Genomic DNA, 25,348 nt, shown 5'->3' on the forward strand with positions numbered 1-25,348 from the left:
ATTGTTATTTTCAGCTATTCATTTTCAATACTTCTTTTTTAGTTGTTTCAGGGATTTCAAATCATTTTATATAGTAGACAATGGAAATCCGAACTAGTGAAATGGGTTAGTTGTTGTTTTTCCGTCGGGTGCATATGATATGCTCAAGTTCAGGTGAAAATACCTGACCCTTGCCATACATGGGAACCTACAGAACTGTTCTGTAACTGTTGTATTCTGTGCATTGATTCTGCGTCACTTTGGAACGGTTCTCCAACAGTTCGAAATACAGAACCAAAACAAACCTAGTATTCTCTTCGACTTATTTTTCCTCTCTATGAGTTGGCTTGCGCGAAAGTGTTCTTCATCTGTTCTATTCAGGTAGGTACGTCATTATTATTATTATTATCAATTATTTAGTTCAGGTGCCTGTTTGAACAATTTATAATAAACTAGATCGAAACCATTTGGCTTGTTGTTGGGAGTTTGGGCCAAAAAGTTCGTATAGTCATATAGAAAACATTCTTTTTTTGATAAAATTTGATTTGACTATTCAATATAGCAAGCTCTTTATCAGCGCTCATTTCTTTCTAGTGAGCGTTTTCTTGAGGTCTGAGAATAGAAATAAATCGCTGGGGGCTAGATCTGGAGGATACGGTGGACGCGAAAGCAATTCGAAATCTAATTCAAGCAATTTTGCCATCGTTTTCATTGATTTGCGTTATCTTAATGAAACAGCACTTTCTTTTTTTAAATGGGTCCGTTTTTCCAAAATTTCGTCCTTCAAACGCACCAATAACGTTATGTTATAGCGTGATATTGGATACATATAAATTTATAATGGACAACAATATCTGGAATTCCAATAAATAAAATTCAACCTTTTCATATCACTTTATTCCTTTTTTGTTTTTTTATGTTTTTTTTTTAACAACATTGATATTATTGAGGATACCACTTTAAAAGACGTATATAGTAATAAAACGAACAACAGTAATAGGAATAAATGAATATCCGTTGAGGATGATACAAAATTCGAAAGACTTCTTGATTTTGGGTCCAAGATGTGGGTACCGTTATGTCTCATGACATATTCAATCCAAAATATTGCTCTTTCCATTGCGGTTTCTGGCATATCTCTCATGACTCTTGATATTTTCTTTGCTTCTTCGGAATACCTGGGAAACACAATATGCAATTCGTTTTGAGGAGCGAAGTAAATGCAAAACTGAGAGCTTCAATATTTTCATCATATCATGAAGGTGAACTTAGTCAGTCAGGTTATTTCAATAAACTTACATTGGGTTGTTCAGAATTGCCTGGATGCTGCTGAGGAGAGTGTCACTGGTCAAAGTGCTATATTCCAATTTCGACCCCATTTTTCTGTTCAGAACTAAATCTATATTGTGGTATTGATCTACGAAAAAAGGTATTCCAAGCATTGGTACTCCGAAAAAGGCTCCTTCGATGGTACTCAATCCACCACCATGAGTGATAAATAATTTCAAATTCGGATGGGCTGCAAAATAATTTTTATATTCATAAAAAAATATTTAAATGATGATAGTGAGATTAAAAACAACATACAGTTGGGACGAGTCAAAAAAGTAGTGTAAATTAAACGTTATGGCTATTTTTCCGAACAACTTAATTTTTTGATAAAGATTTGCTGTCATTCGTGATATTCATTCAGAATTGACGTATTCGAAAAACACTACGGCTTTGCCGAACTCTAAAAGCCTGATTCGGTCCCCAGCGGGGCAGGCACAAAGTATGTGCTCTGCTCTTACATCATTTTCCAAACAGAGGCGATACACACTGTCTTCCGACAGTCCGAGTCTCTGCATTTGATGCCTCAAATGATAGTGACCTCTAAGAAGGCCTGTTAGTTATCGTAGTTCATCGCTACTGTAGTCCAAGAAATGTTTGGTATCAAGCTTCGAAGGGTGAATAAACGCCAATCCTGGAAGATTCTGTCAGAAGTCCATAAATCTTCTTGCTATCCAGGTGTTCAATCTTTGTTTGGAAACGCAGAAAGCGGTGCCAATGACAGGTTCTGGTCCAATAAAGCTGCTTGCAGCACCCTCCTTTGCAAGGGTGCGATTAAGAGCGATTTTCAGTTCTGTTTTCCCCAGCTGAAATTCAATTCTTTTAGAGCTTTTCATAATTTTTTTCGGCTTATCATTGGAGACGTACTTTGGTCTTTTTTCACGACCCCCATCATTTTGTCGAGGGTCACAACTTCATTTTTTTTCTCATGCTTGAGTTCATATATCGACGATTTTGGTATATATTTGGCATACGAAGGATTTTGATGTATGAGAGAGTCATATACATTGAGAATATCTTTTCGTTAACCGAAAAAGCAAAATTGCTCATTTGTTTTACTGGAGAGAAAACTGAAGTATCCATTTTAACTCACAATCTAAGTATCATTAAATACAGATGGCTCAAAAACCAAAGAAGGCTCAGGATGTGGAGTGTACTCCAGATCACTTTGCCTAAGGATTAAGTGGGGAATGGGAAGAAATACCAGCGTGGTCCAAACAGAACTGGCTGGTATCTCAATCGCCACAAAAGAAATAACCAAGAAAAGAATTTCTGGCAAAAACATAACAATCTGCACTGATAGCAGACAAGCACTATTAGCTTTGAACAGACACCGTGTTACTTCAGGCTAGCACTAGAGTGCCACCAAGATTTAGCCAAAGCCTCGGTAGATAATGACATTATCCTGAGGTGGGTTAAAGGGCACGACAGGAGTAAAGGTAATCGCATTGCCGACTCTTTAGCCAAGGAAGCGGCTGGACTAAGAATTTTAGGACCCAGTAGCACCCACGGCCTGATGACTTCGACAATTGCGGAACTAGTCAAATGTTACACCCATGCTCAATCTTTAAAGAGATGGGATGAAATCAAAGGATGTAATCTTGCCAGGATCACCTTGGGCGACTCCGGGAAGCTGGCGCCGAAGAAATATCTGGCGATGACCAGGAAAAATCTACGCCTTACAGTAGGATTTCTGACTGGCCACTGTCAGCTAAGGAAACACCTACATAATATGGGGCTAGTGGACACACCTCTATGCAGGATGTGTGAACAGGAAGTCGAGACTGTCAGGCATGTCCTGTGCGAGTGCCAGGAGTTATCGTCAATAAGAGAGTGTGTGTTCGGCGAGTCTTGGCTTACACCTGCCGATATAAAGGAGATGTCTCCCAGCGACCTGTCCACCTTCCTGGAAAGGACAGGATGGACGACGACCTAGGAGGACAACTCCAACTCCTCGGGAGGATGTACAATTGGTCACATGTGGCCTAAGTGCGTGGGCTTACACTCACCCTCCCTACTTTACAGATACAGAAGTATCATTAACTGATAACAATACTGATTATTATCAATTCAATTCAATATCAAATCTGCGTTGCAGATTTGTGAACTATTTTACGTAATTTTCTCAATAAAGTGTTATTAATCTTTGGCACTTCGGTTAGGACTATTATCTTTGGTATCCATATACAGTTTTTTGTTGATTAGTATATATTTTATGTGAAGTGACTAATTGGCAAGACTCACCCAAAATTTCAGATTGAGGTAACCATCTACGAATAATTACATTTTTAGGAACGTCACTTAGTTGACTCTCAAATTTCCATAATATTATCTGATTCAGTTTACTGAAAGCATCTATAATGGCTTTCCTTTTTTCCACTTTGAGAGCATCGGACCTCACATTGCTCCCGAGAGAAAATAAAATAACACCATGTTTAGCATTATCCATGATTTCCTGTAAGTCCTGAAAACAAATGAATAAAACTATGGGATTGACTGAAAAACCATCAAAAACATCTGTTTGTTTGAAATGAGTTTACTGAAAAATAAGTTTTCAATTAAAGTTTGAATATCTGAGAGAGCATGTACAGGGTTACCCATCAAAAACGTACCGCCCACCCATCACAAGGTGGAAAAAATATTTCGGCAAAATTAAAAAAAAAAATTATCTTCTCCTCTTGAGGCGAAAAAAAACAATATATCCAATCTTTCGAATGGGAGTTTCGTTTCCCCAACTCTGTCAAATCAGAATTGAAGTGAAGTGATTGAAGTGATACCTGTATATTCTATACATTTATGTGCAATTTTCAAATATCGATTAACTATTTTGGAAAGTGTAGCTTTTCAATAGACAAACAAAAAATGCCAAAATCGATTTAATTTAATTTCAAAACCAACTTTATGAATAACCGTGGAGAGTTGTGAACTTTGGTTTCCATGTGCTACCCGAGAAAATCTAAACGACTCAAATCGGGTGACCGAAGGGGCCATCTTATTGCGCCTCTTGGTCCAATCCGGAGTCATGGAAACATGTTATTCAATCAATCTCGCACATTTTGCGAGTAATTTGAAGGGGTACCTTCTTCATCATAGCGTGTAAGGTTTCTCGGCCGGTGTTCAACAAATCTTTTGCTATTTAGTCATGATCTGTAATATTTGAAGCCGGTATCCATGTCTGGTTGATGTTCAAGCTCTCTTCTCATCAGTTGGAAAGTTTTTCATGTTTATGGATTTGTAGTTTCTTCCTGTAGAGCCACGGATAATACTCTTCGGCTACAGAACTTGCGTTAGATCGAAAGCAATGCATAACTGCTTTCTTAGAGAGCGTGTTCAGCAACTGGTGAACAGTTGTCTCTATGGACTGTTTGACTATAGAAACAACTGTATTAATGCACCATTAAGCGCGTGTGTATGCTTTTTATTGTGGTTCAGAAGCCACTCACAACTTTGCCTTTCATGGAAGTTCCAGATGAAACCAGATGGTATCTCATGGAGAAGTAGTAAATTGGTATCAGTCCAGTAAAGAAAATTGTGGCGATTCACCAAACGACTCAAGAAGAAAACATACTCATCCGAAAAACACACATTGAATAGAAGCTACCATTTGATGATATTCACCTGAAATGGGCATTAACAACAAGGAAATTTATAAAAAAAAGCTCCACTATCGAATATTCCAAAAATGTCGAGAGGAAGTGTCATGTAAAAATTCCTCAAGACAGTAATAACACTTCTGAGGAAGTCATTTCTTCATCTCAACATTGACAAGTTTTTCTGACCTGGTCATTCTGATACTCGACGGCAAGTTAATATAAAAATGTATTGCATTGAATAATGTGGAGCACCTAAAATCACCCTCTTTATGAGGAAGAAGGTTCAAAAAGTTCGGGTTTATTGAGGGTGTTTCTACCATGAATATCCACTTTTCTGGAAGATATATTGATATTTGTATGGGCAACACTGACCATTTCCAGATAAATATGAAAGGTGAAGTCAAGAGACCTCTCTCTGAAAAATCAGTCTGCGACTATCATGAAAACTCAGAATAAATTCCGATCTCAATATTTTTTTCTGAGCAATAAAAACTCTTAGGAACTTGATGGCACATTCCGAAGCCGTATATAAGCTGATGTGAGCGTAAGACACAAAAAGTAGACATTTAACAATCCAAATTTGACTATAGTGTATTTTATATGTATGCAAAATTGAGTCAGTTGCAAACTTTTCGAATATGATCATTACACGTATGTTTGAAGGTGATTGACAATGTTTCATGATGAATTTCACTAGTTCGAACTTCCATTGTCTAATATATAAAATGATTTGAAATCCGTGAAACAATTAAAAAAAGAGAATTAAAAATGAATAGCTGAAAATAACAATTATATTAAGCAAAAATAACTTGAAATCAAAGAATAGTGAAATTAAATACAAGTAACAATAGAACGATTGAACAAAAAATAAAGTATAAAAAAATTATAAAGAAATAAAATGAAAATAAAAATAAAAAATTAAGAGATTCCAAGTTAGTATCTACAATCGAAACGTTGTGAACTAATGTGGCTTGGAATCTCTTAACTTGTTATTTTTATTTTCACTTCATTTCTTTATAATTTTTATACTTCATTTTTTATTTTTTGTTCAATTGTTCTATTGTTACTTGTATTTTATTTCACTATTCTTTCATTTCAGGTTATTTTTGCTTGAAATAATTGTTACTTTCAGCTATTCATTTTCAATTCTCTTTTTTCAATTGTTTTAGGGATTTCAAATCATTTTATATATTAGACAATGGAAGTCCGAACTAGTGAAATTCATGATAATTAAAGTTTAATTTTCGTTCTTGAAACCACAACTTCGCTAATCTAATATATAAAAATGCATTTGTTGGTTGGTTGGTTGGTAAGTGATAAACTCTCAACGATTAACCGATCGTGATAAAGCTTGCGCACGCATAAGTTTGTTGATTCTGATTCTGGAACAGCATCGATACAGCAACATAGTACTAATTAGTACTACAACTACCAAATTCTACGCGGGCGGAGCCGCGGGCAACAACTAGTTTATTATGAAATAGTTGAAATAGATCTCGATTGAATCCAAATGAATTTGTTGCATTGACACCAAGTACTAAATTAATCTACTATTGTATTCAGTTGAGTGACCTCAGTCAGAACCTTGAGATACCTTGAGCTTGGAACTTGATAATATTCCATTGCATGTACCTAACTGTTGGACTGCGGTCTTTCATGATTCCACTAAGTCCAATGAATCATTTGGGAAACCTAGGCCCATCAATTTGATTACAAGAAATAGTGTCGAATGATTCCGAAAAATCTGAAAGAGATGTCCCAACCACTGAGTGAAAATGAAATTCAATCAAAGGTGTGGAGCTAATTCGGTAGCCTTATTATTCTTATAGGTATGTTCGTTATTACTACAAAGATTGTTCTGATCCGTGTAGTTCAAAATTCTACTACTGGTAACTTTGTAAGTGCGGCCGATGACATCTCTTCTTGTGAAGACGACATCTATGGGATCGACAGAGAACTCGAATGTCAAAGATAAACGAGGCTCCCCAACGTGATTTGTCTTCTGTCTTTCACTGAAAGGTAGTCTGAATTGGTAGCAAATTGCCAAAAACAACTCTCAATAGGAAGATTTAACAAACTGTCTCTGGTCTGGATTCCAGGCCATACCGGTCTGGATCGTACGTAGATCGTACTATTTGAAATTGAACGAGAAAGTAGTCTTCAAAACCATTTGTTAACCTAACCTAACCTAACCTAACCTAACCTAACCTAACCTAATAAATGTTAGGTAACTCTATTGACAAGATGATGGAAAATGGAAGAAAATGCTGCTCATATCCAGATCGGTACGTGACACCAGATTTTTGGATACTTTCGAAAGCATAGAAAGCAAAGAAAGCAAAGAGAAAGCAAAATGAAGTGAAAGTGTAACTTGTTAGATATGAATAGGGGTCATTTTTAGAGATAGAAATTATTTTTCTTCATCTCCTGAGGATGCCAATTTGCTTGCGCATCGAGAAGTAAGTATCCTGGATTTGTATAACCAACTAGTAGTGCATATGGATATGTTTTCTCGATTTGATAGACTTGTGATTGATAAAGTTTAAACGATACAAATACACTGTCATTATTTACGTAACGTAACACTACCCACCTGCGGCAACTTTTTCTTTGTATCGATATGAACGCCTCCGACAGGAATTATATTTGGGGTGAAAGGTTGCGAATGATGGAATCCAGGACTCAAATTGCAGAGGAGCAAAGACAGTTGTTTCAAGAGGGTATCAAACGGCTGCATACTCTCCCCAAAAACTCTCCTGGCTATCTCCTCCGATTTGGGGGTGTAATAATACTTTTTAACGATAGCCTCCAACTTGGTCCAAACATAATTCTGCAATCGTTCTAGAAAACTCATATCGTTCGAAAACTGGAATAAAATGTGCGGTAAATACGAAGACTGATAAGGGTTTCCAAATGCTTCCGATAGATGGGGTGGAAGTAGCAAAGCAGTGAGTCCTATGCTGGGAGGAGATTTGAATCTCTGGCTCAGAGGCAACAGACAGTTGCTCACCGTGATGTCGAATAATATCACATCGAATTTGAAGTCTTTCGGGTAGTTCATGAGTGTGCGGAAGCCGTTCGTGCCTAGCGAATGGTTGCACGTGAAGAGAGCGTATTCGTTTATCAATTGCAGATTGTTCAGTCGCCCATAGCTATACAATGTCTCCGAATCGAATGCGTGCGCAGAATAAAGGCCTGAGAAAATATAATGAGAAGTGTGAATAAATGAGTAAGAAAATTTGATTGAGTACATTACGTACTTGAATATGTTTGAAACAAGTCATTTACAATCAAGACTAAAGAAAAAAATATATTAAATTTTACTAGTTCGGACTTCCATTGTCTGATATGATTCTGATATGATTCGGTCCCTGTCAACCAGAGGTTCTCAAACTTATTTCGTCTACCGCCCACTTCGAGAATTAATTATTTTTTAGCGCCCCCCAATTTTTTTACTTTACTACACCTTAAGAATCACAATCGCAGTCATTTTCTTAATAATTGAATTATATTTGTCATGTGAAAATAAGACTTTCTGATGAAGGTAATGTAAAACACCATTTTGTAATATTAGGAAAACTTTTATTCATGTAAAACAAACATTTCAATTTAAATTTCAAAACTAATCTAATGTGAAGGATGAATTTGATGATTTTCAACGAGTTTGTTTAATATCAGGCTCGAATTTACTCAAAAACAGCCGTAAGTCACCGCGTTCGGTAACCTGCAACCGATTTCTCTCTTTAGTTAGCAACTAATTCCACGTTCACACAAATACGATGATGGGAATGCTATCAAAATTCGTTGAACGATGGACTATAATCCAGGGTACAATTGCGGGATTGGCTTTTGTAGCCAAAATTCTTGGTATCCATTTTTTTATTTTATGTTCTTGTTCGTTATCAGTTTTTTGAGTTCTTCTTTCAACTAAGGTGATCCTGCTGTGTTGACATTTGAAAAAAGATCAAACACCCACTCCGTTATTTCCAATTTTAAAATGTCCTGGAATCGTTTTGCGAAATCACTGTGGAGGTTCTCCAAATGTTGGCACTAAAAAAGCAAGTCGGCGTTGTTGAAGGCTACTGCTGACAAATTAGGGAAATTGCGAAACTCACGTCTTGTATAAGAGCAATTTGACTACAAAAGCAGCAATGACATTTTTTGTTTTAATCAAATTCAAGTCTTGAAGTTGGAGATTGACATCATTAAATAATTTATACAGGTCTGTCAAGTACGCAATATCATTCTTTGAAGTGATGAGGTTGTCGTGCAATTCTTTGTCTTTGTTTTCCAAAAACTCTATTACAGAGTCGAATAGATTGTAAAATCGAGTCAGACAGTTACCTCTTGAAAATCAACGCACTTCTGTGTGAAATAGCAACCGGTTGAAATCTTCATCATCAGCAACACAAAGCTGATTAAATAATCTGTCATTTAAAGAGATGTTTCGGATTTTATTGACTGATTTGATGATATATTGCAGTGATTGAGAGAAGCGCTCACTCAAATTTTTCGAAATGAAATGAATGACGCAATGTACAGCGAGCACATCTGGAATTTATTTTATTTTTTAAGTAGCCTTTGTGACGTCCTGTCATAGCCGGAACGCCATCCGTAGCAGCTGATATAATGTTTTTCAGTGGAATTTCTTTCTCATCACAAAATTTTTTCAGTGTATCATATATAGTTTCTCCTTTTGTATCGGTCTCTAAATTTCTGGCAAATAGCAGTTCTTGATATATCTTCTCATTTTTAATAAACCTCACGTATGACAACAACAATGCTTCATTGGCTGGTAAAGTGGACTCATCTAACTGAAATGAGAATTTAAATGTGTTCAGATGATTGCATAATGACTCTTCAATGTTTTCAGCCATCTCATCAATTCGTCTTTGCACGGAACTATTGCTCAAAGGAAGTTTTCGGATAATATCTGCCGCTGGTTTATGGAGCACACTAGTTATTACTTCTTTCATTGCCGGTAAAATTAAATCTTCTCCAATAGTGTGAGGTTTACCTGTTTGAGCAATTGGCAAGGAGATATTGTAGGAATCTTGGAGTCCGGCGTCGTTTTGCTTAAAAGTCGCTGAAAAAGTTTTGACACAGTTGGCTGAGGTGAGCGTTTCTTTTCCAGTTCTTGAACATAAGTCACACTTTTGTTTTTTTTACCTGAATGCATTTTATTCAAATGATCTTGTAGCCTTGAGGGTTTCATCGCTTCATTCGATAATGTTTTTTGACTAAGAAGGCACATAGGCGGAGATGGATTTGTGGGATTTTCAATAAATCCATATTTTATATATTCCGCGCTATACTGCCGTTTCTTCTTTTCTGCTTCCGACATAACTTTGTCTTCAAAAATGCCGAAGTAAAGTATCAAGTATTAAAACTTTACTAATGACACCACTCACGATATTCGTAATATCGTCGAATGACATTACTGGCTGGATGGCGCGCGCGCTTTTATATGAGGCAGCGGGCGGGCCTAGTACTCTCGAGAATGGAGACTAGAAACTTCTCGCTTCGCATTGAAGCTTACCACCATCTATTGTACAGTTTGACAACAATTGGACAGGAAATAGTTACTGTCTATTTCCCTAGATGGCTTTACCCGAGGAAACGCGCGTCAAGCGTGAAGGAGCGGTAAAGTTTGTGTTAAAAGCAAAAAAATTCAAATTAGCCTTCACCCCCCTAAACCGCTTCAACGCCCCCCAATCTTCTCTGTGCCCTTTACTGCCCCCTATAGACCTCCAGCGACCACAAGGGGGCGTTATCGCCTACTTTGAGAAAGACTACTGTAAACCAAGCCATTAATTTATTCGGGAATTTCAATTCCATTGGGCCATTATTGGCCCAATGGAATTGAAATTATCAATTTCTCTTTGACAAAATCTTTAAAAAAAAATAACTTATCCATAGTTTTCCAATACTTCTCATTTACTGATTTACTGTGCCTAGGCTGTGTCAGGTCCAGAGAAAATAAAAATAACTGATTTCATTTTCATAAAAACATGATTTGGAGTCTATCTTATAATTACATAACATACTTCATTCACTAGGGTTGGTTGAAGAGTATTTTAGTGTATGCATAGCCGTGGATGTTTTTATCCAATAAATATTAGAGACGGATGTGCACAGCCTTTATGTTTTGTATCGATTTCAGTGAAATTTCAAATTATCATTTTTTAACATTACTGGAGTTTAATCCCAACACCAAACAGTTATTTTTAACACATCGACACGTGTTTCGATCACCAAGCGATCATCTTTCATCTTCCAATCACTTGGTGATTGAAACACGTGTCGAGGTGTTGAAAATAATGGTTTGGTGGTGGGATCAAACACCAGTAATATTTATTACTACACCAAAGGTTCCAAAAAGTGCATCACAAGTATCATTTTTGAGTCAGAAATTATCATTTTGGAGTCTTCCTCTTGAAGAGGATCACTTGTTGATTGAAACACGTGTCGAGGTGTTAAAAATAATAGTTTGGTGTTGGGATTGAACTCCAGTAATATTTATTACTATACCAAAGATTTCAAACAGTGCATCACAAGTATCATTTTTGAGTCAGAAATTATCATTTTGGAGTCTTCCTCTTGAAAATGATCACTTGGTGATTGAAACACGTGTCGAGGTGTTAAAAATAACAGTTTGGTGTTGGGATTGAACTCCAGTAATATTTATTACTATACCAGAGTTCCAAACAGTGCATCACAATTATCATTTTTGAGTAAGAAATTATCATTTTGGAGTATTCATCTTGAAAATGATCTTAGATCAGGTACATTTTACAGTGGCTCCCCACAAACGAATTAATTTGGCTAGAACTTTACAAGAAACTTCTGTACAGAGTTTCCACCAATCCTGGCTTACCTTCTAGCTCGATCCTATGAAACTTCTCATGCCCTTCCAAAGGAATTGACTTAGGTCCTAAAATAGTAACATTGTGCCCTCTTAGTACCAATTCGTCGGCAAGGGCATAATTCCAGATTTGATGACTGGGCGATCCCAAATCCTCCGTTAGTAAAATATTCGCACAAAACGTTTTTCTTACATAACATAATGAATAGATAATGAATGTCAAGATTGGATAACGAATCATTTTCGAAAACTGAGTGTGATTGAAATCCTTGACATTATATCCTTGGTTGATTATCTCAATAATTATCTCGTTATCTTTGATCTTGTATAGTGCAGTGGCGTCTCAAGTGATAGTAATTATACTGATACACCGTCTTCTTTATATTCTTCTTCATCCCAACGCTACAGAAGTGATTTAAGTTTACATACGCCGGACAAATTGCATCGAATATGTTTCCAAAGTTTTCAACGAAAGTATCTTTTTTTGTGGAGGAAAAAATCAGTTTTTTTATCGACCTTTTTTGGGTAATTGTTACCTTCCACAATCTGAAAAAATATAAAAATTATAATGGAGAACTTTATACAAGTGTAGAAGGGCGAACTTTTTAGTTTACCCCGATAAGTTACTGCGTAAAAATCAAAGTATTTTTCACAAAGAAAAATCTTCTATTTATCAGTGACTTATCGTTTTTAACAATTTTGCCTATCAAAAAAGTTATTAAGAAATAATACTTATCTTTTACGTTTCGGAGGCCAAAATCTGCCTCCGTCTTCAGAAATGGATAGAATATTCGAATATATACGCAGTTATTCCTTTCTTGATGACTTATTTTATTTGATCCATTTCTGAAGACGGAGGCAGATTTTGGCCTCCGAAACGTAAAAGATAAGTATTATTTCTTAATAATTTTTTTGATAGGCAAAATTGTTAAAAACGACAAGTTACTGATAAATAGAAGATTTTTCTTTGTGAAAAATACTTTGATTTTTATGCAGTAACTTATCGGGGTAAACTAAAAAGTTTGCCCTTCTACACTTGTATAAAGTTCTCCATTATAATTTTTATATTTTTTCAGATTGTGGAAGGTAACAATTACCCAAAAAAGGTCGATAAAAAAACTGATTTCCAAAGTTGTACTGTAATTTTGATGTTTCGAAGAAATATGACGAATAATTATGATCCCTTAGTATTTTTTTAAATTCATTTTGTCGAATATAACTTATCCATCAATATTGCTGGAGGGGTCAAATTTGATGAATTATCTGGTGAAGAAGTAAAGTGAAGTATTTGGTTTCATTGTACTTTATCTGTACCTAACATATTTTCCAGGCTCAACCATTTTTTGACACTATTGTAGTGTTTTCTGTAAATGAGTGAATTTTGTTTGAATCTCAAAAAAATTTTTGGAAATATATATCACATACTTCTGAAGGGCTCAAATGGAAGGTATTTGATTTCATTGTACTTTATCTATTACATATTTTCCAGGCTCACCCATTTTTTTGACACTATTGTGGTGTTTTCTGTGGATGAGTGATTATTTTTAATGTCAATGAATTGTTTGAAAATATACAGTGTGTCCGCAAAGTATGGAATAAATTCAAAGGTCGTTTTACAAAAACCTGAAACAGGTCGATTTTTAATTTTAATATTCCACATTTTACAACAAAACCTGAAGTTTTTGTTAAACGACCATTGGTTATTTCATACTTGTATATCAGATACTCCTGAAGGGCTCAAATTTGATACATTATCTATTTAAGAAGTAAATGGAAGGTATTTGGTTTCATTGTACTTTATTTTCCAGGATGATCCTCTTTTTGACACTATTGTTGTGCTTTCTGTGGATGGGTGATTTTTTCTTAAAGTCAATAAAGCGTTTGGAAATATATTGAAATAACGCGACAGCTGGTTAATGAAATAACAGATTTTTTTAAACAAATCTGTTTAGGATAACACAAAGTTGGAAAGTTCCCTTATTTTGGATCGAAAATATAGTTGCTATGAGGAATAATATCCAAAAAACATTTTTACGGATGGCCCGTTCAGGCTGAATTTTTATACCTCTGGTATTTTGTGGGGAATGAGTATTTTGTGAAGCTAACAAAAAAATTTGAAAATGACCATGTTGTTTTAACTGAACATTCTTCAGTACTTCCAATCATGTAATCACGTGACTTCTGAATTAAGGGCGAAGAAAACGGGTTTTATAAAAAAAAAAATAATTAAAATCTGAAGGTAACGTTGATAGTAATAATGGTTATTCATCGTAGGTTGGTCATATTGCATGCACTGAATATTAGAAAATATTACAGGTTCGTAATGGAATAAATATTTGAAATTCAAAAGTAAACTAGAAAAATGAAAATATCGAAGAGACTTATAAATGAATGTGAACGGAACAATTTATTAAATTTATTGGAGCCTCTGGAGACACCCTACATTTTGTTTTATAAGAGGGAGGACATTGTTAGATCAAGATCTTCAGATGATGTGGTGCTGCAGGTTTTTCCGGGTTTTCCCGCAGCTGAAAAAGCAAATGCGCCACTGGAATCAATGAAGTCGCCCCGGAGCGCCAATTAATTTTTATTGTTGTTTTTATTTTATTTTTATCGTTGTTTTAAGACAACATATTAATAGACATGTATTAAGGAAAATAGAACATTTATTAAAAACTTTCATTAGAAATACAGAAATTAAACGAATTCGGATTCTCTTTTGAATTTTGGTCTTATATGATCCCTTTTTTTATAGAATTCAAAAAAAATGTTATTTGAAAAATGTGTAACTTTTGCAGATTCATCACGAAAAACCAGATTTCATCACACTAGGACAACTGAGGATACACTACAAAAACACATTAATAATTATTTTCAATAATAGCCGAAACCGGTCAACAATAAAGAAATATAGTGGAAAATAGACAAAAGTGTGTTTTTGTAGTGTATCCTCAGTGAACATGAATTTCCACAAAATAAACAAGTCGTCAATCGAAGAACACTAGGACAACTTTGATATTTTTGCTATTTTCCACAGATCCGTTTTCATTTCACTAAAAATTTCATGAAAAATAAATACAGTTTAAAAAAACTAAAAAACCCGCTTTTGGAGAACATCGAACTGAAAAGTTAAAAATAATTTTTTTAAATAAGCATAAAACAATAAAGATCGAAAAATACTAGTATTATTGTGATGAAAGCGTGGGCGTTTTTCTGCCATATTTTGTGTATATCTAGCGTCCACGCTTTTTTCACAATAATACTAGTATTTTTCGATCTTTATTGTTTTATGCTTATTTAAAAAAAAATTAACTTTTTAGTTAGATGTTCTTTAAAAGCGTGTTTTTTAGTTTTTTCAACTATATTTATTTTCAACTTTTTAGTTCGATATTCTTTAAAAGCGTGTTTTTTTAGTTTTTTTATACTATATTTATTCAAACTACATTTATTTTTCACTCTTTAGTCCGATTTATTGTCGAAAATACTTTTTTTTAAGTTCTAGTCATTATATTGTAGTATTATAAATCTTCAAGAGACGGCGCACGGAGGAGGCGTAGAATTCCTCTCAAACAACATAATAAAGTTTGAGCATTGGTTTGAGGTCTTAAATTCTATAGTAATAATGAGATGCAGTAAGTCTCCAACAGAGGGCGGACAGTTGTAAAATTTGTTTCAAAGTTAAGAGAAAATTTGCAGTAATAATTTCAAAAAACAATTCAGTCTTTATGTTTTGATTTGAGATTTCATTCAAAATATTAATGGACTAAAAATATTTTTTCAGTGAATCGTGTATACTAACAATCGAAACGTCGTGACGTAACTTGGTTTGGAATCTTTTAATTTCTAGTTTCATTCATTGTTAATAATATTTTTTAATTTTTATTTTCAGCTTGTATTAACTTTTCCTTTTTTTAAATTTTTTGTTTGCGTTCGAAAGTTACTTCATTGCATGAACAGTTGCGTGAAGAGTTTATTTTGAAATAATTTGCTTTTTTCCTTTTTTTAGTAGATTTCCCCGTTTTTTTATATGAAGATGGAGAATTAGAACTTTTCGTTCCAAAAATTCTAATTGGAATTGTGATTTGAAATATTCGCTAAGGTTCAAGAGTAAAAGAAAATGGAAGCTCATTCTTTTTTTATTTTCCTACAGTCATAACATAAACGGCGCAAAACGAGAAATAAAACTTTGTAGCAAATATATGTCAACAAACACGCCAATACTGAAAGAAAAAGTAAAACATCTGTTGAAGATAATACAAAATTCGAAAGATGCCTTGATTTTGGATCAAAAATGTGAGTGCCATTGTGTCTCATGAGAAACTCTATCCAAAAAACAGCTCTATTGATGGCCGGCTCAGTCTGATCTCTCAATTGTTCAGATAATTTCTTGATTTCAACTGAATACCTGAAAATTGTAATGAATGAGTATATATAAATAAATCTAACCTACAATATTTTGATCGTATGATTCTAGAGTCATTAAAAATCATAATGAGTATAGTTGTTTGTTGGATCATTCAAAACATGGACCGTTACTTCTATCAACGTGATGTTACCGAATTTTTTTTGTATAATTCAATTTTGCATCTTTCATCACTACTTTTATAACATTTTTATGATTCAGCTTAATACTCAAAGTAAATCATGACTTTTTTCGATACAATCACGATGTATCATTATTTTGTTTATGTATTGTTAGTTACAATTAAAAGTGGTAAAAACATAGAAATTTTCATTCATTCATTCATTTTGAGGTTTTTTTATGTTTTATGATGTTACTGCCTCACTTGGACGTCCACTGCGTTTTGCATTATTGGTGTCTCTATGACATTTTTTTCCATCAAAAAGCACTGTAAAATTAAAACACGAAATTGTTTTTGATCCATTGTTTTGAAAATAACAAAAGTAGTGTTTCTCTTAGCACAACTTACAAACTTATGAGTAGAATATCATGGAATTTCTACAGTTTCCTTTTGAAGGATATTACTAACGGAAAACGGGGTTAATGTAATAAGACCAGCGCCATCTATATGTCAGACCCGAAACTTTTCAGCCAATGTAGTTACTTATGAATTAGAGTGAATAAAATAATTTTTTTTTCAGTTGGGAAGTTTATGCGGAACATACATTGAGGAAGTAGGTACAAAGTTTGTTGACTGTGATACCGATAATGTTCATCAATTGATTATACGAACCTTGAGTTCCCTAGAATTTCTTGAATACTGCTCAGAAATGATTCTTTCGTTAAAGCACTGTATTCAAGTTTGACTCCTAACTTTTTGCTCACTACCAGCTCGATATTGAAACGTTGATCTACAAAGAATGGCATTCCTATAATTGGTACCCCGAAGTACGCTGCCTCGGTAGTACTAAGTGCTCCTCCGTGGCTCACGAACAATTTCATATTTGGGTGAGCTGAAAAAAATACCTAACAATGAGTTCAACTCAATTTATTTGATTTCAGGAATGAAACTTTCAAATTTGTTTTCTGTACAGATTCATACTATTTAAAGGGAGGATAGAAATCAATGTAAAATGAGTCAGATGGATTTGACGGAACATATATACGAATATTGTTCAAAACATAACCATAAAACCCTCTAAGTCGATTATCATCAGTCAGTTTATTCATCTTTCGAGTGTATATGTATAATAATATGTAATACATACATATTAAAAATACCTAGAGTAAATAAAACAATAACATATAAAGCAATAACGGAAGTGAATATACACACATCGGAAAAGTCTAGGGATATTTTTATAACATACTAAATATCATAAAAATAAATGCATGAGGTCGTTTAATTTCGATTAAATTGGTACACTCGACTTCCCTGTAGATTTCTATGGGTTGAACAAAGCCTGCAAAAACGGTAACTAATCTTTTATCAAGTTTTTTACAAAGTGTAGGTTTTGGGCTAAAATGAATAATCTGAAAGTGTCGAGTTTGTACATTCTATGCAGTTCTTGCTCAGCAATTAAACTGGAAATATTGTGCTTTAACATGGAACGCCATCACTTACCATTGGCTGAGATGAATAGAGCTGTAGGGCTTCTTCAAGATGGCATGCGACAAAATGATGTAGCTCTTCGTTTGGGGGTCTCCCAAAGTGTTATCAGTCGATTGTGGCGGCGTTTCCGTGAAACTGGCAGTCCAGCCGAACAACATCCAGGGCGAGGACGCGCTACAACTGCAGTTCAAGACCGATTTTTGGTCTTAACCTCAAGAAGACAACCGACAATCACAGCACCTGAGTTGGTTAACGTGTTGCAGCAGACGCACCAGGTAACCATTGGTCGTGATACTGTCAGAAATCGACTGCATGAAGCAGATCTCCACAACAGAAGGCCACTTAGATGTCCACCTTTGTCGAGAGGCAATCGCAGTAGAAGATTAGAGTGGTGTCAAGAACATCAAAACGGGGTGCAAATGATTGGGCCACAGTTTTGTTTACAGACGAATCCAGATTTGGATTTCATCCAGATTCTCGTCGAGTAAGACTGTGGAGACGACCTGGAAATAATGAACGTTTGAGACACGTCCAGGAAGTCCACACATACAGAGGTGGTACAGTAATGCTATGGGGCGGAATCATGATAGGTGGCAGAACCGATCTCGTTTTTCCAAATCGCTCCCTTACAGCTCGACAGTACCTCGACACCATTCTTCTACCTATCGTCCGTCCGTCTGCTGGTGCTGTTGGTGAAAACTTCCACCTAATGCACGATAATGCTCGTCCACATGTCGCGCGTCTAGTGACTGACTGGCTCACCAACGAAGGAGTTGATGTATTGCCATGGCCAGCACAATCATCGGACCTGAATCCCATCGAGCATGTGTGGGACATGCTTGAACGAAGAATTACTTCGCATATGGGGAACATTCACACAAAGTTTCAATTGAGAGAGCTTTTAATCGCTGAATGGGGAAATGTACCTCAACAAGACATTGACAATCTCATTTTGTCGATGCACGATAGATGTAGGGCCGTAATAAACCAGCGTGGAGACCATACTTTGTACTGATTCCATTTTTTTTGTATTATTATTTTTTTTCGGGGTGCCAAAGAAGAGCCATATTTTTTTTTAGTTTTGCTTATATGCGCACTCAGTATTTTTGACCATTTGATAAATTTTGTTGTAAGTTACATTCGTTTAATAATCACCCGTCAACTTTTTTTCCCTAAAGCGATCTAAAAAAAATTATTGCCATTTTTAAAAATATCCCTAGATTTTTCCGATGTGTGTACATTTCACTGGAAGAGACACACTAAATAAAAAAAAAATCAAAGTGTTTTTCATGAAAAAATTACAGGGAGTTCATCTATTCATTCAACCACATAATAAAAAGTTTTTTCAAATGAAAGTTTATTTCTCAACTTGTGTCAAACGTGAGTTCTATGAAGTTGAACATCCAAAGAATTTTTCATCGATTAATTCGCAGTACCAACTCCACCGTTACTGCCACTTCCGGTCTGCCCCTCCACTCGTCCAGAGACATAAATACCAGACGAGAGCCGGTGGACTCAAAGTGCGTAAGGGCCGCCGTAAACGCTCCAAGATATGTACCGAATAGGTACATATTCCGGGATATATATCTGTATGCGTTCACTACGTGGACGCATACATGGGGAAACACGCAGAGACACGTTCGACAGAATTCGAGCGCACGACAACCCAGCGCTAAGCGACTTACATAACGCACTAAATAGGGATGACCCCAGATTCCAAGAGAGGGACAAACACAGGAAGCCAACGAAGCAGAACCAACGACCACCACCGAGAGTCGCTGTCAGGCGGCTCCGGTAAGTTTAAACATCTCTTTTTCAGATTAACTGAGAGCCAATACTCGCTAGCGATTAAAAAGACACTCGTCTCCGGTTAGTTTTTGGGGACCCCACGCATGATGAAATAATTCAACAGATCAAAAAGTAATACCACCTAGAGGCTGACTTTCGGCCAAAGAAGATCAGATGTCAATTTTGCTGAAGTGCCCATCAGTGAGTTGAGGATCGCTCCGGGGGAGCGGAGGTGGATGGACGAGATGGAATGTTCTGCGCACATTAACTGTGTGGGGAAGATTTCAACTCAGGGCACTCAACCCGGGAGGGGGCATACGGTGGACTCACAGTTGACGCTTAAAAGTAGGCAGATTGAGACCCAGGCGTCAAGTCATGAAACCCTTTAAGGTATCTGCCCACTATACCGTACCAACCATGGCTGTGCTAGGACCGTATACGACACGGAAAATAATACGACAAGGTCTACCTTGCCCACTGTAATGGATCAACCGTGTTCTAATCCCGTAAGCAACACGTATAATGACCGTATCATACGGGTATGATGATCGTTAGATACCCCTTTGACAACTGTAGGTAATGTGAAATATTGTATGTTATTTCGGCTTACTCATCAGTGTAGTGTGAACGTGTAGAAGAGTTTACCACGAAGATCGAATATGTCATGTGCCATACACCGGCAAAATATTCTCGACTCGAATACTGTCATGGCACGTGCATGCTACGCTACGGGCCGGACCGTTGACGAAACGGTCTAGTGGGAGTTGGTTCATATAAGTTGTATGAAAGGATATTTTTAGCATGTGCCGGTATGTTAACGGTCATGGTTTGGTACGGTATAGTGAACAGAGACTTTTAAGCGCGTCACTACCTTAGGAGTAAGCAGATTGAGAACTCAGTATAGTCACACTCAGCCTAAACGTTTTTTGCTTCGGCTTTTCCGAATAATTTTAAAAGAGGTCTGGATTTGAAAATTTTCATTATTATTACGTACCTAAAATTTCTGTTTGTGGTAACCATTTACGTATAATAACATTCTTTGGAACATTAGTCAGTTGACTTTCGAACTTCCACAAAACCGTTTGATTCAGTTGCCCGAACACTTCCAAAATTGCAATCTTCTTTTCTGGAGCAAGGCTGTCAGATCTCAAGTTACTTCCAAGTGCAAATAAAATAACACCATTTTTTGAGTCATCCATTATTTGCTGTAAATCCTGAAAAAATATTACAGTCGCAGTGAAATGGAATATTTCGTTCCATTTACAGATGGAATGAGGATTTTATTGACTCTAACAATCTGTTCATATCTGTGCAAGTTCAAACCATGAAGAAGAATAATTACTCCATTCATTAGAATAGATGAATTCATTGGATTAGAGAACGTTCAAAATGATCAATGGAATTGTGACCTGAATATTGTGGTAAACATTAGCAGGCTCAACCCTGAAATTAACCAACCGGAAATAATCATGCTAGAATACCAGGAAAAGAAAAAAATTCATTTGCCTATTTAAATTATCCATTATTTGTTGTGAATCCTAAAAAGGATTTCAGTTATTGAAAGATATGGAGAGTTGCAGTAAAACGGGTTTTTAAAATTTTATTCAGAGTTGAAATGAGAACTTTATTGACCATCAATCTGTTAATTTCTGTGCAAGTCGAAACCTGTTTGAGGAAATGTGGTCAATCACATTGAAATGAACGTTGAAGCGCTATCTTCAAACCATTAAGAAAAATTGTTACTCCATTTGATGAGATAATATTAGAAAATGACCAAAATTATCAACGAAGTTGTGACCTAATTATTCTGGTAACTTGTTGAAAGAACAGCTACAGAATACCGAAGGAATACAATCGATTGTAAAATTTGTCCTGAATTTCATCAAGTACACGATATATGACACGACCAAAAATTCTTGTGATTAAAATGCATAAATGGATAAATGATGAAGTATCACTGAATACCATTCTTACCAATATATTTTTTCTTAATGAAGAAAAGATAAATGAAACTTTTTATGTTTTTAACCTTTTTTATTTGTAACTAACTATACTGCAGTTCCGTCCTATATGGACATTTTTAAACTTATACAAACTTATATATTGTATAAGTTTGAAAATGTCCGTATAGGACGAAACTGCAGAAACGTTAGTTACAAATAAAAGTGGTAAACAGTTTCATTTCTCTTTTCTTCATTATAATTTCCTACCACGTAGTAACGGCTACATCCATCAATTTATATTTTTTCTTAATACTTACCTGTGGCAATTTCTTCTTGGGGTTGATGTGAAGCCCCCCCACAGGAATGATATTTGGCGTGATGGGACGTGGATAATGGAATCCGGGAGTTAAGTTACAGATCAGCAAAGAAAGCCTATTTGCAAAATCCTCTAAAGGCCGCATATCATTTCCAAAAGCACTTCTAGCTACCTCCTCAATTTTGTGTTCGAAGTAGATGTATTTCAAGAACGTATCCATTCTTGCCAACGCATAATTCTGTAGCCTTTCGAAGAAATTCATTTGGTCCGAGAAATTGAGTAAGTCATAAGGTAAATAAGAGAGGGGATAAGGATTTCCAAATGCCTCAGAGACATGTGGTGGGAGCATAAACGCAGTTAAAGCGGCTGTTGGTGGGAAGTTGAATCTCTGACTGATGGGCAAAAGGCAGTTTGATAAAGTAACGTCGGAGAGTATCAAGTCGAACTTGAAATCCTTCGGGTAGTTCATGAGGAACTTGAAGCCTTCCGTATTCACAGAGTAGTTGCAGGCGAACACAGCGAAATTGTTTATCAATAAAATATTGTCGATAACTCCAACTTTCGTTAACTCATCCGGAGTGAAGAGGGTCGCAACACTCTTGGTCAGACCTAGAAAGAATTTCAACATTGATTTTGTTATGAGAACCAGTCGAATGTGAGTTCTACTTATGAATCAAGACAAAAATTAAATATTGAATTTCATTACAATTAATGTTAATCATAATCTTATGGGAAATAAGTTATTATCTAACAACACTTCCAAAATACAAATGATGACATTATAAAACAATAAAAAAAATTAATTGGCGCTCCGGGGCGACTTCATTGATTCTTGTGGCGCAACTTGCTTTTTCAGCTGCAGGAAAACCCTGAAAAAACCTGCAGGACCAAATCATCTGAAGATCTTGGTATGTGAACACTTTGAATATATAAATAGTGAACATGGTTTTTATTTCTCTTGGTTTTATTCCACTTTTCTAATTATTCTCTCGTTATTGCCCTGGTAATAGAAAATAAATATAAATTCAAATTGAAATCAATAATGGAATGATCAGAATAGTAGGATTTGAAGCTTCAATAACTTTTAAAATTATTATATGCGAGCGCTTTCGGTGCCAGATCGTGGTATCATCTTCATAGCTATAGCTGTAGCCTTGAAGACGGCTATATATACTAGCATATTAGTTACTTTGTATATGACACAACAAAATATTAGAAAATATTCGGTTTGAATTGTTCATCATAACACCATTGGAAAATTTGACTCGTCAACCCAGAAATATCTACCAGCTCAAAAAAGCTGACCAAAGTAATTTCGAATTTTATTGAAAGGGAATATTTCCAGGAGAGAATAGTTCAGTTAAAAAAAGGTTTTTTTTACAGTTTGTATTTGAAAGAAACCTATGTGTATGATTTTCACATATTTGAAGTTTCAGTTGCAAGTATAGTTTCAACTGAAACTTCAGTTTGTATATGAGAGAAACCTATGTGTATGATCTTTACATCTTTGAAGTTTCAGTTGAACGTCTTTGAAGTTTCAGTTGCACGTATAGTTTCAACTAAAACTTCAGTTTGTATCTGAGAGAAACCTATGTATATGATCTTCACATCTTTGAACGTAAGTTTCAACTGAAACTTCAGTTTGTATATGAGAGAAACCTATGTGTATGATCTTTACATCTTTGAAGTTTCAGTTGAACGTCTTTGAAGTTTCAGTTGCACGTATAGTTTCAACTGAAACTTCAGTTTGTATCTGAGAGAAACCTATGTGTATGATCTTTACATCTTTGAAGTTTCAGTTGAACGTCTTTGAAGTTTCAGTTGCACGTATAGTTTCAACTGAAACTTCAGTTTGTATCTGAGAGAAACCTATGTATATGATCTTCACATCTTTGAACGTAAGTTTCAACTGATACTTCAGTTTGTATATGAGAGAAACCTATGTGTATGATCTTTACATCCTTGAAGTTTCAGTTGAACGTCTTTGAAGTTTCAGTTGCACGTATAGTTTCAACTGAAACTTCAGTTTGTATATGAGAGAAACCTATGTGTATGATCTTTACATCTTTGAAGTTTCAGTTGCACGTATAGTTTCAACTGAAACTTCAGTTTGTATCTGAGAGAAACCTATGTATATGATCTTCACATCTTTGAACGTAAGTTTCAACTGAAACTTCAGTTTGTATATGAGAGAAACCTATGTGTATGATCTTTACATCTTTGAAGTTTCAGTTGAACGTCTTTGAAGTTTCAGTTGCACGTATAGTTTCAACTGAAACTTCAGTTTGTATCTGAGAGAAATCTATGTGTATGATCTTCACATCTTTGAAGTTTCAGTTGCACGTATAGTTTCAACTCAAACTTCAGTTTGTATTTGAGAGAAACCAATGTGTATGATCTTCTCATCTTTGAAGTTTCAGTTGCAAGTATAGTTTCCACTGAAACTTCAGTTGCAACTATAGTTATAGTTGTGTTAAAGTACTAGAAACTATTTAACATGTATTTTTATTTTGCAAGCGTACAAAATGGCATCCCTAATTGATCTTAAATATCAATTTATTGAGAACAGTGCAGTGATAAACTGGTATTTTAATATTGCTCACCTTCCAGGACTATACTATGAAACCTCTCATGGCGCTCTGTAGAAATTGATTTTGGCCCCAATACAGTAACGTTGTGGCCTCTGGCTACTAGAGCATCTGCAACTACGTAATTCCATATTTGATGACTCTTCGAAGGTAAATCTTCTGTTATTAGAATGTTAGCACAAAAACTTTTAGGTACGTTTCCGGATAGTATGGTGAGAATTACCAACAACAATTTGTATCGTGACATGTTTACAAATTGAGACTAACTAGTGGAAGTGTTTTGATGATCAATTCACAAGCAATTATGTTATTATCTTGACTCTGCCCAGTATCACACATCAGAGGCGTTCGTTAGGCAATGAAGCTGATGGCAGGTTTTTTAATTATGAATTTCAATAAACATTTATTGATTTCCAAGAAATTGCAATGGTTTGTAATACCCGGTTGAGAAGTTCCGGGCCTAAGAAAAAAAAAAGCTTTTTTTCTTTCGAAATTTGCTTTATTCATCAACGTTATCCCCATCAAAAACCACACAATTCCAGCGCTGTTCTAACATTCCAATACCACTTTTGTAAAACGATTTATCTTTTGTTCCAGAATAGGTCTTAGCTTTAGCAATAACCTCTTCATTCGAGCAGAATTTCTTACCGGTGAGCATTGTTTTGAGGTCTGCGAACCAAAACCAAGTCGCCGGAGGCCAGACCTAGCAATTCGAAGCCCAATCCATGTAATTGTTTTGATTGACCTGCGACCTGCCATATGCGGTAGTTTCTTTGCAATTTCGACCTTCAAACGCTTCAAAAACGCTATATAATATTCACTGTTGATATTATCTCCCTTCTCGAGAAAGTCGATAAATATAACACCATTCACATCCCAAAATACTGAGGCCATAACTTTTCCAGCCGATTGTTGTGCTTTCGGACGCTTTGA

General features: G+C 35.5%; 2 protein-coding genes across 2 annotated transcripts; both read right to left on the bottom strand.

Annotated features, from left to right (window-relative positions):
• Positions 1-854: 854 nt before the first annotated feature.
• LOC111506695 (UDP-glucosyltransferase 2) lies at positions 855-12,027 on the bottom strand. Its single transcript, XM_023161861.2, has 5 exons — positions 11,779-12,027; positions 7,495-8,096; positions 3,553-3,772; positions 1,279-1,498; positions 855-1,157 (listed from the first exon to the last, which is right to left on the bottom strand). The coding sequence occupies exons 1-5, from the start codon at positions 12,005-12,007 to the stop codon at positions 875-877; spliced, it is 1,554 nt and encodes a 517-aa protein (XP_023017629.2). The 5' UTR covers positions 12,008-12,027; the 3' UTR covers positions 855-874.
• Positions 12,028-15,886: 3,859 nt separating this feature from the next.
• LOC111506694 (UDP-glucosyltransferase 2) lies at positions 15,887-24,693 on the bottom strand. Its single transcript, XM_023161859.2, has 5 exons — positions 24,431-24,693; positions 21,829-22,436; positions 20,563-20,782; positions 16,962-17,181; positions 15,887-16,171 (listed from the first exon to the last, which is right to left on the bottom strand). Exons 1-5 carry the CDS (start codon positions 24,660-24,662, stop codon positions 15,892-15,894), a joined length of 1,560 nt encoding a protein of 519 aa, XP_023017627.2. The 5' UTR covers positions 24,663-24,693; the 3' UTR covers positions 15,887-15,891.
• Between the last annotated feature and the right edge of the window lie 655 nt (positions 24,694-25,348).

This window comes from Leptinotarsa decemlineata, unplaced genomic scaffold (genome assembly GCF_025532065.1).
Source record: "Leptinotarsa decemlineata unplaced genomic scaffold, Ldec_3_MD MMD2_tig00026328_RagTag_RagTag, whole genome shotgun sequence".
Taxonomy (NCBI): Eukaryota; Metazoa; Arthropoda; class Insecta; order Coleoptera; family Chrysomelidae; genus Leptinotarsa; species Leptinotarsa decemlineata.

Bases quoted from the DNA above. Each gene is read 5' to 3' on its own strand.
- LOC111506694 (XM_023161859.2), bottom strand. From the start codon at position 24,662: ATGTCACGATACAAATTGTTGTTGGTAATTCTCACCATACTATCCGGA. The intron at 20,783-21,828 runs GTAAGTATTAAG...ATATTTTTTCAG, and splicing joins CCAAGAAGAAATTGCCACAG to GATTTACAGCAAATAATGGA. The intron at 16,172-16,961 runs GTTCGTATAATC...TACAATTTTCAG, and splicing joins GAAATTCTAGGGAACTCAAG to GTATTCAGTTGAAATCAAGA.
- LOC111506695 (XM_023161861.2), bottom strand. From the start codon at position 12,007: ATGATTCGTTATCCAATCTTGACATTCATTATCTATTCATTATGTTAT. The intron at 3,773-7,494 runs GTGGGTAGTGTT...ATTTGTTTTCAG, and splicing joins CAAAGAAAAAGTTGCCGCAG to GACTTACAGGAAATCATGGA. The intron at 1,158-1,278 runs GTAAGTTTATTG...TGTGTTTCCCAG, and splicing joins GCAATTCTGAACAACCCAAT to GTATTCCGAAGAAGCAAAGA.